Source organism: Zonotrichia leucophrys, chromosome 3 (assembly GCF_028769735.1).
Source record: "Zonotrichia leucophrys gambelii isolate GWCS_2022_RI chromosome 3, RI_Zleu_2.0, whole genome shotgun sequence".
Classification (NCBI taxonomy): Eukaryota; Metazoa; Chordata; class Aves; order Passeriformes; family Passerellidae; genus Zonotrichia; species Zonotrichia leucophrys.
In genome coordinates, this window is record NC_088172.1 from 71148867 (window position 1) to 71165470 (window position 16604).

Below are 16604 nucleotides of genomic sequence, written 5' to 3' on the forward strand. Positions count from 1 at the left end.
AAGAAGGAACTAAATAACATTAAATTTTACAAAGTTTGTTTCTATGACTTTAATTTCATCATATATGGTGCTTAGCCACTGAACTGCTACTAAGTAAAGTACTGGTTTTTATAAAGTAGATACTATAGTAAAACAATCTTGCAAAATCCTTCTTAGTGTTTTTCTGGATTGAGTAATATTTTGGTGACAGACAAGTTAAATACAATTTAGTGTATTATCAGTCATTATGATTAGGGTGGACAAAGTAGCGTTTGCAACTGCATTAGTAAACTCATGATTTTGCAAGGCTGTAGTAAACATTCCTGTGAAGTAATAAGAGAATAGAATCATAGAATGGTTTTTTGAGAGAATACATATATTAGAGTACACTACTGTGTTAAAGCTGCTTGAAAATAGCTGTATTATTTACTGGTCTAGGAAAAAGCATAATGGACTATGGGTAAGACATTTTCCCATTCTTAATTAAACTTACAACAGGAAAAACTACCGAAGATATGTTTCAGCCTCAATCCTATATAAAACAGTCAAAACAGGGATGTGGGAAAATGATGGAGCAAAGCACAGGTAAGTGTCAAGAAGGGCATGGGACTTCACCATATGTAGCTTCAGGAAGTAGGCCAGTGAATCCAGTTGCATTTTTATTTTAATATAAGTATAACTTCTTGGATTCTATAGTTCACGATACTACACTACTGCACAAATAAATTTAAATTATAATGTTGTCATAAGAATATGCTGCACAAAGTACCTGATGCACAAATTCTAAAATACTCATGGATGTCAGCTATTGTTTTAGCAAAGTAAATATTCTAATTATCTAAAATGTGACTCAGTTGGCAGCATTCCTCAGCATCCCGTACAAGTAGCACTCTGAGTCCATTCATATGGGGAAAATTGTGCTTTCACAATTCTCAGCTGCTTCTATCACTTTCTTCTTGAAATTCATTTCATGCTGGATGATTAGTTACTGCTGAAATAAGTGCTCATTAGTTTTTCTGTGGTAATGTCATAATGCAAGGTAGGATCCATTGTTGCATGTGCTGCTGTAGCATATCTGATAAAAGGAGTGTCATCGTGAACTATGCCTAAACCCTTTAATTTTTTGCTTTTTTCTGGTTAGGGCCCAACAGGTCAAAGCTGCAAGACATGCTTGCAAACTTGAGAGATGTTGATGATCTCCCTTCATTACAGCCATCTGTTGCACCTTCTTCTAGGCCCAGTAGTTCAAGGCTCATTGAACATGAGATAAACAGGACGGATGAAGGTAAATATTAAAAAAGTGCATACCCCCTCATAGAGGGTGGATGTTTATAGTTACTAAAGAGTTATTCTCTCTGACTTTCCAAGCACTTTACAAATTCTGATTCAGTATTGCAAGTTTTAGGTGTAATAAATGACATTCCCATTCCTCCATTATGGTTACTATTAGTAAGGTCAAGACACCTACCTTAGTTCAAGTCTTGGCTGAATCTCTTTGAGCACAATGAGAAAAATAATTTGGCACTTAGTGGCTTTGTAATATAATCATCCTAAATCACTTGCTTTTGTTTGTGCTCAAGCCTGGCAGACAAATGTGGGCCAGAAGCTCTGAGGACATAAGAGCATAATTTTTTTCTCCATTGGCATAATTTTAAATGTATGTATGTATACATAACACACAGACAAGCGTGCTCTTTTTTCCAAAGTTCAAAGATAGAGACTGTGCAGGTAAACACAGATGCCTTACTATAGCTTTCAAAAGTATGTGCAGTGAAGCATGATTGTGTGGTGAATCATACAGGACAACTTGCAGCTTGCCAGTGTATTAATTTCCATAATGTATTCCAAAAATTAGGAGAAATTCTCACAGGGCTAGTCCAAGTATGGAGAGCCACACATGCATCTTTGTAATGAAGCACTACTATTAAGTCTGAAAAATGCTGAGTCATCTATTTGATTCAGTATTTGAATTGCTATAATGTAGAGCATAATAACATGTAGGATATGGAGCTATATTAATTTGTCAAACATGGCAGCCTTCCAGTACCTAAAGGGAGCCTGCAAGAGAGGTGGAGAGGAACTTCTTATGTGGGCATGTAGTGACAGCACAAGGGGGAATGGTTTCAGACTGAAAAGAGGGCAGGTGTAGATTGGATATTAGGAAGAAATTCTTTACTGTGAGGGTAGTGAGACACTGAACACGTTGTCCAGAGAAGCTGTGGAGCCCTGTCCCTGAAAGTGTTCTGTGCCAAGTTGAATGGTGCTTTGAACAATCCCATCAAGTGGAAGGTGTCTCTGCCTGTGGCAGGGGGCTGGAACATGATGGTCTGTAAGGTCCTTTCCAACACAAACCATTCTATGATTCTGTGGTATCATGTGGTCTATTAAAATGGTAAATATGTTTTTTGAAAAATGTGCAAAACATGAGTTCCACTTAGCAGTCTTTCAGTGAGAGTGAAAAAGTAGGTCGGCCAAGTTAAAATTAAGATGCATAAAAAGCTCTGGTGTGTGGAATAGCTACCAAAGATCTCAGTAGTTCTGCTTCCTTCATGCTCAGTGATTTTCTTCATGAAAGAAGGGGGTAACTTAGCAACGCTTTGTGAAGTGGAAGAATTTTTTGTTGAATGTTCCCTTTCCAACTTTTCTCACATGTATTGAGAGCTGTATTAGCAGAGCTCTATTTTCATGTCCTTTCAGTAATGTGTTTTCTAATTCAGAGACTCACATGGATTCTCACAAAAAAAGGACAGCTGATTGTTACCAGTCTAAGTTCAGTATTAATGTTAGCTGTGTATTTCTTTATAAAGCTGAGACGCCGTGTTTTGGGCACACATTTTTTTATTCTAGGAAGTTTTCAAATTTGGTGTCCTGTATGTATTGTGTGTTAAGTGAAATATTGCATTGTGAATTCAAAAGACAGGAGAAGAAAACTGTGGTGTAGACTTTTGGGTGGAGGAGGTAAAAGATGTTTGTGATGAAAAGGTAATAACTAAGAGACCTTTTCAAAGAGCAGTGCTTGAACGGCTTTGTTTTAGGCTGCTCCCACCAGCTGTTTTTATCTACATTTTTGTTGCTTCTTCAATATCTATTTGCTATATTTTGTAGTTGAATTGGGGAAGGTGTTTTCTGTGTTTCTTGTGCACTTTAAATGGATTAATGGTAGCACACCCTTCCTGCCCGTGGCTGGCTCCGTTTACTGTCTGGAGTCGCACACACCCCAAGTTTGGATGTGTTCAGAGGGTGCTGCTTATTGGTAAGTACGGTGATTATCTTTGGAATAGCTGTTTTTCTGTGGATCTTTTTGCCCTCAGCTACTTGACAGATATGCAGCGTTCTAAAAGTGGAAAATGTGCTTTTATTGTACACTGTGGTATAAATCTATGTTTCAGGATTTTTTTGTTTGTTTTGTTTTCTTGCAGTGGAAGCTTTAACATTCCCTCCATCCTCAGGGAAATCTTTCATTATGGGAACAGATGAAGCCCTTGAAAATGAACTGGGTCTTGGAGAACTGGCAGGCCTTACAGTAGCAAATGAGGCAGATTCACTGACTTATGATGTAAGTGGTTATTAATGGTAACTCAATGCCCTTCTGTCTTGTTGAAGGCAGATGCAAGTTACTTGTGTATAGACTCAGCAGAAAACATTCTCCAGTTAAAATTATGTTGCCAGAGGATGTCACAAAGTTTTACTTGGCAAAGGACTCCTTCCCATACACAGCAGCATTCAAGCTCTCTGCAAGCCCCTCTCCTCTCATTTGCCTGCCATGTTATGCAAGTAGTTGAAAGTAAATTAGTGATAGTGGTACATCTGGGCACATGTAACTCCAGTGACTGAGCAAAATTAGGAGTATCATGGCCAGCAGATTGAGAGACATTTACGTCCCTTTTACATGGGCTGTATGCAGTTTTGGGCCACTCCACTTAAAAAGGGTTGTAGAAAACTTGAGGAGTATCCAGTAGCTTCTGACTGATGAGTAGATGTTAAGGGAGCTGGTCTTGCTTAGCTGTTAGGAGGCAGAGAAGTGCTTGAATAGCAGCCTGCAGGTGTTAGAAGGGTGCTTGTAAGGATGACAGAGCCAAGCTTCTCCATAGTGCCCGGTGTTAAGGCAGGAGAAAACAGCAAATTATGGCTTGGGAGGTTCAGGTACGACACTGGGGGAGAAAGTTATGTAGTAGGTGATACTGGAACAGAGAAACAATGGAATCCCTCTCCTGGGAGATATTTAAAACTGTGGTTTACATTACCTCTGGTATGAGGAATAGTTTCATTTCAAACAGGAAACTGGACCAGAACTCTTAGGAGGGTTTTGTGGACAGCACTTCTGTGGCCTTATTTTTCTTGCACTGTTTATGAAAAGAATCTTTCTTAAAATTACATCTTCTCAGCTGTATGCAATTTTTTTTTCTGTGTTTCTGATTTCTTGGGAAAAGATACTTCAGGTATTAATTTATTCATCTGCTTTTGTGTGATCTGTCAGCTTCAGTTTAATCTTGCTGTTGCATTGCCCAGCTGTGTCAAGGTTGAGGGATTTCAGAGATAATTTTGAATTCTCAGATGGGGATGAATCCTACCCTTCAGTAAATCTGATTCTTAAATAATCATTATCTGGGATTTTACCATGACAAATTAAATCTGAGACTTTGGACATAAGATGCAGGTCCTTGCTTTGAAGTTCTTCCCCTGTATGTACCTGTAAAGCAATGAAATACATAGTTAATAAAATCTTAGACTCATTTGAGAGTGCCACTGCAGAGACATGCCCTACCACTACAGCAAGTTTCTGAACATGTGATATGTTATGAATCATCAATATTGCAATGAATAGCAGAGCATTTCTGCTAATATTCAGTATTTCAGTATTATCTACCAATGTGATGTTTTTAAGAACTAATTGTCCCTAACTATCTCTTCAGAAAGGGGTACAGTAATGTACAAATAAATTGCTGTTACAGGTGCTCCTAAAAATCCAAAGCTGGATTTTAAATTCAGAGAACATGACAAAGCTAACCCATCTGTACAAGATGCTTTCATTGCTTGACTTCATTGTGCAAGTGTCCATATAAATGTTGTGTTTGTTCATGTCTCTGTATCCTGAACTAGCAGCTTTCATTTATGGAGTAGCACTTCTTTATCCACTCCAATCCTTTCCTGCATGGTAGAGAATACTAACTTCTATTTGTTCATTTGTCCAATGCCTGTATGAAGTCCTGTGATCAGCAATTCATACTCATGGTTACCTCGACTCTTACCTTTTTCTAGTGCTGACAATTAAAAAAAAATTATAAAACTATTTTCTCTGGTTACTGTGCACTTTATTGAAGCAAAATGAAAGGCTGTTGTTCCTATTTCAAGTTTATTGTAAGTTTAGCTTGCAGATAATGTAATCTGGCTGCCAAATGTGAATCAGGTATGATTAGCGAAAGCTTAGTATTTATTTTTAAGTTTCAGTTTTGAATCATATGGAGAATTAAGTTGAAAAATCACGTGAATCAGTCTTTAAATATATTTGCTTTCAAGAGTGGCAGACACTTTTCCCATTTTTGGTTTCTTTCATCTCACTGACATTTTTGCTGGATTATTTTCTTCTAAAAATGACAGCATTAGCCTACCTCATTTCATGGTTTCAGTTTTTTACCTAGTGCTTTGACTGTAAATTGAAGAATGGTTTTCACTTGGTAATGAAGATTATTAATTTATTACTTAAAAGAATTTTTTTTTTTGTATATTGGTTTTTAGAGTACCTAACAAGATTAAATTTTCCAGATTGCTAGCCAATACACTTAAGTTTGCCTTTTCTTTTTCCTTCCTTTGCACATTCTTGACAAATGTTCACTTTAGTTGGCTCTGGTTTTTTTTCCTCTAGTCTTCTGGATAGATTAATCATCTTCATAAAATTGTAATAGATTTTAGGTAAGAGTGACTGAACTACAAAATCATTGCATTTAATGTTAAGTACTGATTTGGAGGTTTTAGACTTTGCAGTAGGCTCTTGTTTGATTTCTTACAGCTTTGAACAAGAGAAGTACCTGTCATTGCTGTCATTGCTGTCTTTAGTTTTCAATTTGTTTTCAATTCATTTTCAGTTTTGTATAGACACAAGTATTATTATAACTGGCAAATCCAGATCAGGTGCCAATTTTGGGGTTGGCATCCCACCAAAGTGCTTTTCAGGCCTTGGGTTACCTCACAGTTGTGCTTTGGTGGAGAGAGACAGAAGGAGGTTGTGTGCTGTGTGAGTAACCAGCCTCAGAGCTTGTGAGACTGGTGGGCAGAGTGATGTGGTGCAGCCAGGTGGGTGATGTGTCAGGACTAGAATCTGTTTCCAGCTCTGCTGCTGGTCTCCTAGCTGGGACTGCCTTCCGTCTGCTTTCCAGTTTATGAAGGGCCCTTCTTGGACTCCTTTTGGAAGGACATTTTTGAATGAATGTCAAGCAAATATAGAATTTTATCTTGCCAGGACTGGAATTCACTGTTAGGCCATCTGAGGTGTCTTTGTGGCTTTTGCAGCTGTGGCACAGAACCCATGCTGCTGGTACGGCAGCTGGAGGGCAGGCAGGTTCCCTCCAGCACCTGATTGGCATTAGGTGCCTATGTTGAGGCAACCAAATTCCTCTCCAGATATCTGTACATCTTGTACCCGTTTTGCTGAGACTTTCTTGGCCAGTCCTCAGAAAACCTGCCAGAGCTGCTAACTGTGCAGTCCTGCCCCATCCTTGTACCAGCTCGAGCATTTGTCTGTTCCCTCACCCAGCCAAATTGGCTCAGTAAACTGGCAAAGAAACTGACTTGTCTCCCTGAGCAAGGCAATATGTCATTAGTAAGAAAGATGATGAGACTAAACCTGATGTTTCTTGTGGCTCCTTTCTCCTTGTTTAAAATCTTTAGAACCTTTTAATTTATGTATATTTTTATTGTTAAATCCAGATGTAACAAAGCTTAAGAAAAAGCACTTCTGTTCTTAAGCCTCCTCTTTCACCTCCAGTCCCCAGGATAAAATGTTTCTTGAAGTGGCTCAAAATAGTTCTCTCATCTTTGCAGTTAAAGATACAAATTATTTGGAATTATCTTTAGATTTCAACATGGTAAACATCAATACAATTATGTGTTTTCTTAGTTTTCCATAACCATCATCAGCATTGGTTATGGAAAGGTAAATTTAACTCATGACATTGTTATGACTGACAGTGAAAAAGTTTGTTCAGCATTTTGTGTCAATATTTGTTCAGAGGAGCAATATTGAAGTAACTTATTTTATTAAAAGGCTTTATTTTGGATCATCTACAATGCATTTATTGCCAAATAATTGTGTTTGTATACACGATACCTTATTGCCTGCTAGTTAGATTCTTAGTAGTAGAAGTAGCCAAGTCCTTTTTGCCTTTCTTTTTTTCTATTCTGGCAAACTTTACTTGTCATGCATTATTACAGAGCTTGTGTTGCCTTAGCTGGGTAAGTTAGGTTGTGTTCCTTTCTGTGCTTCCAGAGACTTCTCTGTTTCTCTCAGATCTTTTCTTTAGAGGTGTTATGTCAGTAGTACTTTGGATATTCAGGGACTGCACCTTGGTGAGTCAAGCCGAACTTTGTAAGTGAATGAGCCATAGATCAAATTTTAAACACTTAACTGTATTAATTGAATTACCAGTGCTTTTAAAGTGTGTAATTTGACAGACATGAGATTATTTCAGATTTGCATAGAATTTATCACTGTGGATGCAACATTACTCGTATGAAATATGTCTACCTTGGTTCTCATTTTGAAGGGTCTGGTTAGTGTTAAGTGGACTGTTGTTTGAGAGCAGGCTATTGTGAAAAGTGGGTGAGGTAATTTGACATCTTCTGAAAATGCCAAACTAAATTTTTGATTTCTTCCTTTTGTTGTGCCTTCCAGCTTAATTACAAGTTTGGCATTTTTTTTTATTAGATAGCCAACAATAAGGATGCATTGAGAAAGACTTGGAACCCCAAGTTTACGTTAAGAAGTCACTTTGATGGAATAAGAGGTCTCGCTTTTCATCCAGTTGAACCAGTCTTAATAACAGCTTCAGAGGACCATACATTAAAAATGTGGAATTTACAAAAAACAGCCCCAGCAAAAAAGTAAGAATTTTTCTTTATTTTCTTCAAAACCAATTTTAATTTATGAAGGAAAACCAAAATCTAGATACTACTTCACTGAATGGCCCTTACAGTTCATGCAAAGTGTTCCCTGAATTTAAGACTGGGAAAACAAGCTCTTAGAGAAGGGTGGAGATGCCTAAAGAATGCCAGAAAAAATCCATGTGTGTTTGTGAATGTGTTTTGTTTGTGAAGATGAAAACCATTCATGTTTTTATATTTTCCTTGTAGATAACATGACAAATTAATTTACTAGTGAAAATATTTGGATGCAGCCTGTTAGTGTGCTTGCATGTGTATATAAATGTATAGGATGCATTTATATATATATGCATATGTATGTATACACATACATGCATATACATGGGACAGCTTGAAACTCTGAGATGTTGCCAGGTTCCTTTGTTAACTGTCTCTTGCAAATTGCTGGGAATTTGCAGAAATCAGAGGAAATTCGTAATGGGGCTGATGTGGTTAAGGGAGTACGTCACACTTTTGAGGAGAACTGGGCATAACACAGTCCTCCCTTGGATTGATAAAATCCAGAGCGGAAATTTTGAAGCGCTTCAGTGTTGATAGAAAAACTTTGAGTCCAAAACTCCTTTGCTCCAATAAGAACAATTAATGATACATTCCATGTGATGCTGATGTCTCTCCACTCCTGTTCCATTGGTGTACCTAGCTGCTTGTTTGATGGGTCTCTGAAGTACCTTGAAGGTCTTCAAACGAAAATCCAAACAACCAATCCTGTCATGTTTTGAAAGACTGCAAATAGTTCCTAGACCCGTGAAAAATCATGTTGGGAGAGGAAGTTGTGGGAGAAACAGTGCAAAAGATGTAGCAGGGATTTTAAGAATTTAGCAATTCCGGCAAATTTTTCTGAAGTATTATGTAAGATGGTACACATATTAACATTTTTTTCGTACTTCATTTAGGAGTGCTTCTCTTGATGTAGAGCCAATATATACCTTCCGAGCACATAAGTAAGTATTTCCTGAGAAATACTGTCATATTTTGAGAAAGATAAGATTTTTAAACAGAAACAGATTTTTTTTAAAAAGTGATTTCCGCCTTATCACGTGACGCTTTTAGTTCCTATGTTGTTTAGAATATCTCCATGTGTTCTGCTTCCTTCTGCATAGTTATTTATGTCTGAAGTCAGATATACCATCATTTTAAAATGAAAACCTACAAATGATACTGTTCAAATTTGTTCAGGTGTTCTGTTCATCATTGCAGCTTTTGCCTTTTTGACACATACTTGCATATGCGGAATGAAACTGAAGAAGAATGAATGCAGTGAATTTAAATCTACTGAGATGATTTCATGAAAGCCCCTTAAATCTTTTGAAAAGAGAAAAAATGTGTTTATGTGAAATATGAAATCCTAGAGTTTAAAGTGTGGTGTTTTTCACATTTCATGTGCATAATGATTAATTGTCCTGATTGCAGTTGTGTTACCAGATATTGTGGAGGGCATTTTTATGCGAAATCTTGTAGCATATGATTTCATTATGCAGCATTTTTGTTGCAATCCATGTAGCAAGTGAATTGTATCTAACATGGAAATTCTTAAGATGGACACTGCATTGCATGTGATGAAAATGTTAACGGTCAGTGTTTCTTTGGGGCTTTCTTCCAGTGGGCCAGTGCTCTGTGTGGTGATGAGCAGTAATGGTGAGCAGTGCTACAGTGGGGGAACAGATGGCCTCATCCATGGCTGGAACACCACCAACCCAAACATTGACCCCTATGACTCTTATGGTACGTTGCTGTCGCACGCAGCAGTGACATGATAAGTTTAGTGACAGCCACGTTATGTCACTAAAATAGTATAACGTGTAGATAATGCTTCTGTGAGAGTTTAAAACAGCAGATTGAATGTTATCTTCAATTACTTAAGTAACCTCTTGTTTTAATGCTGATACTGCTTGATGGCAAGATAAAATGTCATTTTCTTAAAAAAAGCCTCAGTCTCATCATAATTTTTAGAAACAGCTAGTCTAAAGTGCAGGTTTTAGAAGTACAGGACTAAACCTGATCCTTTGGAAAGTACAGGAAATGTGTATTTTAGTGTTCTTTTCTTTGACAAATTTCTGTGGAGTTGAGATAAAAAGGTTTTATAATCTGACACCAAAGCTGTTAATGTTGGCTAGAAACAGCTAAAAAGGCCCAGTTCAGTAAAATTTACTAGATTTGAGTGGATGTCAGCCTTGTGTCTGGGTTTTATGATTTATTTTGCTCTTGTGGTAGCTGCAGATGCAATTGGTCTCAAAGCTAGCTTCTGCATAAAAGGGACTGCTGTGGCATTAATAGCAGTTTGAAAGTGAATTTTAACAATGAAGTGTGTTTTGCCAAAGTCAATACTGTCCCTTCTGCTGAAGCATTTTGTTTCTTTAGTTGAAAACTGGATAATTGAATGTCACATATGCTGCTGAAATTCAAGCACCTTAATGCCAGAATAACTAAGACGTCTGTATTGATATGATGTGATTGATCTTGGGATTTTTTATCAATTATCTTCCAGAGGTTGGTGCCTAAACATAGGCTAAGATACAGCTATTGACTTAATTCAGATGTTGTTTTGAAATGTGTTTTGTTGTGTTTGGTTCACAGATCCTTCTGTTCTAAGAGGTGCTTTTGTAGGCCATACAGATGCAGTGTGGGGTCTGGTTTACAGTGGAGCTCACCAGCGTTTGCTGTCCTGTTCAGCAGACGGCACCATACGTTTGTGGAAAGCTACAGAAATTGCTCCAGCTCTCAATATCTTTAATGATAATCAAGGTACAGAAAATTGCCCTACCCTGAAGTTCATGAACATCACTGTTCAAACTGACATAATTTTGGCTACTGAATAGAAATACTTCCTGTGCTTCTTTCTGAGTTTTGTATCTTTATGAATGTTTTTGGGAAGAGTAAATTTTGTGACCCTTCTCTGACATTACCTGAATATTTACCTACATTCAGGGGGACAGTTAAATACATCTGAAAGCCAACTGCTGCAGATGATCTGCTGATGTTCCTAGTGCCATGGAGGATAGTGTATTAACTCCATAATTCACATTCAGACTTGAGTTTCCACTAGTCCTTGCTTTTGGTTTGTCCAGAATAAAAAGCCCTTTCTTCCTCAGTGGAGGTTTGGAGTAACCAGTGTTTCATCTTAGGCCAGTGTCATTGTACCTTCCAGATTTGTTCCTTGTGCCTCTAACACAGAGATTCCAATTGAATTTCTGAGTTTGCAGATCCTAGCAATTCTAAACAGGGCTAATTGAAAATCACAATAACCTAGCAATTCTAAACAGGGCTAATTGAAAAAAACATACTCCTTTAGAGTTAGTTACTGAAATGTCATGCACAAGTGAAAATCCCACTGGTTAGAATCTAATTTCTGGAAGTTGCTGTCTGTCTGAGCCAGAGTGCTCCAGAACTAGCCCATTGACGTGGCCAAACTCTCTTACAGCTGATAGTCATTAAAGACAGCCCATGAGCTGAGACTGTCCCATATCTCTTCAGAAATACTTTGAGGCAAAATAAACTTTGTTACAGCTGGACAGACATGTCAAATTATAGTGTAAAGCTGCTCAGATATGCCATTGCTTGTTATTCGAAACACACTGAGCAAAATAGAAATATTGATGTATTTTAGCTTTAGCAAAACTGTATTTCTAAAGGTATGCAGGCTTGTTATTGCCAACTTGTCTATCTGCCTGCTTTGAAAACTTCCTGGTAGAGTTTTGGAGTTTGTTACTGTGAGTTGTTTTCGTTTTAATTATTAAACTAAGGGGGAAGGAGGAGTAGTCTTCCCTCACAGAGGCAATATATTATAATATTAGGGCTTTTTTTTTTGTATTCTAAACTGGAATGAAGCCCAGTTGTGAAATCCAAAGACTGAAAGCTCAGTTTTCCAAATAGCTTATTGATAACCTTTAACAAACCCCTAAAATATCTGTCACTCATTATTCAAGTCATTCAGATTAACCATTGTAGGCTTACCAGGAAGCTGCAGATTCCTGCTTACCAGGAAACGGGCATGGCAGTGGTAGGAAAGGTCACTTGAAAAACAATGTGATTTTTTTCTCACAGCAATCCTTTTTGGCTTTTTTTTGGATACTTGTAGACTTCCAACTATTGCCATTCCTGAGGTCCTGTGTCTCAGAAGGACATTTCTCCCATGAATCTCTAGAGAGTTTACAGGGATGTGATGGTATTCCTGTGTTATCTGAATCCATGATCCAACATTAGGTTGTTTAAAATTCAGTTTCTCACTCTCTGTCTTCTCCTCCTCCTCCTGACGTCTGTTGCAACTGGTGGTGTTCTTTCACATAGCAGGTGGTGAACAGGACATTTGAAGAGAAAAATCCTAAGGAATATATCCTATGCCCAAGCTTTGCTGATTTGACCTTCTGTCCTGTAGTGCGCAGATAGCTACAGTATAAGGAGATCAAATATATACCACAATAGGCAGGAGCTTTGAAATACAAGTTTATAATGAATTTATGTAATCGTACATGATGGCAGTTCCAGTGTGCAAAATCTGCACCTGGAGAACTTTGGTGTTTTATTAAGCTCTGATTTTGTCTAAGTTAATTATAACAACATTAATTATCTGTCATGTCACTTGTTGTACACTTCAATTTCATGTCCTTTTACTAAAAACAATGGAGTTTGGTGGAGTTTCTTTTGAGAATTGCTGTTACAGTTAAAGGAAGGAGAAGGGGACAGGGAGTTCTTGCTTTCTTAAATTTAAAGGAGATTTCTGCATAGCTGCAGTTCCAGATACAGCATCTTAGTAAAGAAAGTTGTTGATACACATGTCCAAAAAAATAGGATTAAAATAGTTATCATACAGGGAAAGCCATTTAGATTGGTATAATTTATATTTTAGAATGCAACATTTCCTTTGATAATTGGGGTCCTTTTGGTGTTGAAGTGCTTGCTTTTTTTGTAAGGATTTTTTTTGTTTAATTTTTTTTTTCATTTTCTTTACACCATCTTCTCTACATTGTTTTCTAGAAATGGGAATCCCTTCATCAGTAGACCTTGTGAGCAGTGACCCAAGCCTCATGGTAGCATCATTTAACAGTGGACACACTAGCATTTTTAACATGGAGACACGGCAGCGAATTCTTACCCTGGAGTCCACTGTGGATACTAGTATGTATCAAAAGCCCCAAACCAACTAAAGGAAAAAAAAATGCTTGTTTAAGATGGATACTCTTGATAATCTTTTCAGTGCTTCCAAAGAATTAAGCAGTGTCATGAGAAATTATAAGAAGGATAATGTTAGAAGCTGTGTTCTGATATATAACAGTAAATTGTTACTACTACAACAGACCTCATAGGTTTTGCAGTAGCAGAAGAATGTGTATACTTCTGAAATAAGATAGAAACAAGCTCACGCTCTGAATTCCTCTTCAAGGGAATGAGAGGAAATGCTACTCTTCAAGTAGCATGAGAAAAAACACAACTTTCTTTAATAAGGCTTTGTGATTTTTGCAGATTCAATATATCCATTTTCTCTTCAGTCCCAAACCGCAAAAGAGGCAAAAATTTAATGTTAAATTTATTTAAAAATTAGGAGTGTGTGTCAATTGTTTTTATTTTTTTACAGAGGTATCCGTGTTCTAAGCTTTATTGCACTCTTGTCTCATTTGGACGTGGGCTTTAGTTGAAATTTTCGCTGAAGGAGGAAAGCAAAGCTCCAGTGAAAGAGCATTAATTCACAGGGTCTCCTTGTGATCCATATAATGCCTTGGATCATGTCAGTGACCAATACTAGAAGTTTCAGAGGATGCTGTTAAGAGCCTGCTGTTAGTACATTATTTTACAATGACTTTACAAAAGAGACCAGAATGAGCAGAAGCATAAGGGTTCATATTCAGGCCACAATGGTAAAACACTGAGTCTTTTAAAATTTTGGTAATTTTTCCCTCACTCTTAGGGATTTATGTCACTGAATTCTACTATTTAATTATATTTTTAAAAAGCACTAAGCCATTCTTGTTGGCTTTGCTTGTGTGTTTTAAAATATTGAAATGACTGTAATTTTATAAGAGCAAATGGAAAGTTCCATATCTCTTCTTTAGGTTATTCTTTACTGTGCTGGGTGTCTTCTTTTAACCCACATCTTTGTTCCTGTCTAAAAAAACAGTTCTAAATTAGTTAAAGCAATTCAGTGGAAGCCACCTTTCTTCTTCCCTCCCTTTCTCCCTTCTGTTTTTTGCACCTACTCCTTGCTGTAATTCCATAATGTTCCTTTAGGAAAAGAAGACCCTGATATGGCAACTAGCAGTCCCTGTTTAGTATCTTTGGTTATGTAACAGTACTATAAAGCTTACATGTATTTTAAAGAAATAAATTATTATTTCTACAAGAACTAGACAAGAGGAAAATGTCACCTGAAATGCCCTACACACTATTTAGGGACTCTTCTGCTCAGCATAAGCCTCTGCTTGGCATTTTCAAACCATGAGGATGGCTGGATGTGGTGAAGGTTCATGTGCTTTTAGTAATTTTAGGAGTGTTTATGAATATGAATGTGGAATTTTTTTCCTGAATTTATACTTTCATAATTTCTAAGTGTCCTGTGGATGCTGACACTGTCTTATGGTTCAGATTTTTATAGAAAGGTGTAAAACCATTTTAATAGGAAGTGAACCTTCTATTTTGTTTATTTTAGTAAGGATTTAGATTAAATTGTGTGAATGTTCTTTGGAAGCAATTTAGCTAAATACAGTCAACATGAAAGACAATATCTGTATTTTGATTTCCTGTGTAATGACTATGTGAGGGTTTTTTCATAATCTATAGCTTTTAAGACACCTCTTGCATTAACATGTGCATCATACCAATGCCTGGATCTCTAACCAGAAAATTCCTATACTTTTTTTCTCTGTGTGTATATATACATCTATATATATGCATGCTATTTCAGAATTACTGAAGGCTAGGAAATTTGCTCTCCTATGAATAATCGAGCATCCTTTTTTCAATAATAATTTTAATACATATACATCAGATAATAAGGGGTAGATTTTGTTTGCTTCAAACATATTGCCTGCAGTGTTTATTTACCTGTCCTGTGTGTTATGAAGAAAGTTTCACTTGTCAAGAGGAGGAATGTGTATGAATGAGGTGTTTTCATTCAGTTTTTGCTTTTACATTTTTGCCTGATATGCCTATCTAAAACCATGTCCAAAAGCTGGACCTTATTTGGCATACATATGTTTTATGTAAGTCTCTGTCTTGTGTAGTTTGGAAAGTATTTTAGAGGAAAGCGTGTAACATAAGGTGCTAGCTGAGAGTTGCCAGGATATGTAAGAAGTATTTTGCAAATCAGATTGACTACATATTTTTTTCTTTGTAGCAGTCTTTCAAAGAACTTAGTAACTTACTTATGCTGATGTGTGTGGGTTTTTTCTTAGCAGTCAGTTCTTCCTGTCAGATAAACAGAGTCATCAGCCATCCAACTCTTCCAATCAGTATCACTGCTCATGAAGACAGACACATCAAATTCTACGACAACAACACAGGTATGCATCTTTCCAGCAGATCTTAGCCATAGCCATTGTGTAATATAAATTGTATTCCCAGATTTGCTATGATCAGTATTACTCACACAAATGCTGAGGGATGTCAAGAATTGGATAGCCTCTGAAGCAGAAATCTCTCATCAACAGTAGAGTATAAAGATTGCCAGCTCATTTAAAGCTTTGTTGGCAAAGTGATAAGGAACTTGGATCTCTCTGTCCATTCTTTTAGAATGCCCTATGTATGGGGTTTATAAATATTTAACATAAAATGAATCTTTTTCAAAATCTTCATGTTCTTATGTTTATGTTTCTTCTATTGATTGTCTGTATTATTTTGCTTTTGAGAACAGGAACCTCTGGCACTCCTTTAGTGCTTCCTAGACCTCTGCTACATTTGACCCATGAGTTCTTATTTTTAACATGAAATGATTGCTGTGATTATAATAAGCTGTGATAAAACATTAATTCTCTCTGAGACAACTAACACTATCCCCTATTCCCAGGTAGTTTATGTTCATTGCTTCTAGTATGCTCAGCCCCTGCCTTCCTACCTATTCAAGATATTACCTGAGAACTCCATTAATGTGCTTAAGGGGCAGATATTTAAAATGCACAGTGATTGCAGTGTCAGCGTGGCTTAAAGCAAAGGTCTCATAAACATTGGTCATACTGCTACTGTGGTTCTTGGGAGCTGTAAACATTCAAAAACTGACTTCTATAATTTTAATGATTCAGTCATGGGACAAGATCTCTTGTGTTTATATCAGCTGTGATAGGGTCATAAGCAGTGAATACAGACAACAAAGTTAATTGCAGAAAATAACCTAAATAAATCTTTTCTTTCAAAGGAAAACTGATCCACTCCATGGTAGCTCACTTAGATGCAGTTACAAGTTTAGCTGTTGATCCTAATGGCTTGTATTTGATGTCTGGCAGTAAGTACATTCAGATTTCATTTTCTTTTTCTCATAATGGTGG

The 16604-nt window shown here is 37.0% G+C and overlaps 1 protein-coding gene across 6 annotated transcripts in view; it reads left to right on the forward strand.

The window, feature by feature from the left end:
• STRN (striatin) overlaps positions 1-16604 on the forward strand; it is a 67465-nt gene that overhangs the window by 44596 nt on the left and 6265 nt on the right. For 2 of the 6 annotated variants that reach the window (XM_064708763.1, XM_064708767.1), the window contains 10 exons: positions 478-564; positions 1121-1264; positions 3399-3535; positions 7901-8076; positions 9030-9077; positions 9737-9858; positions 10711-10878; positions 13108-13248; positions 15519-15626; positions 16475-16561. In XM_064708763.1, the coding sequence (XP_064564833.1) occupies positions 478-564; positions 1121-1264; positions 3399-3535; positions 7901-8076; positions 9030-9077; positions 9737-9858; positions 10711-10878; positions 13108-13248; positions 15519-15626; positions 16475-16561 (1218 nt within the window). The remainder of the gene's footprint in view (positions 1-477; positions 565-1120; positions 1265-3398; positions 3536-7900; positions 8077-9029; positions 9078-9736; positions 9859-10710; positions 10879-13107; positions 13249-15518; positions 15627-16474; positions 16562-16604) is intronic. The other 4 variants (XM_064708765.1, XM_064708768.1, XM_064708764.1 and 1 more) reach the window with 3 other exon arrangements.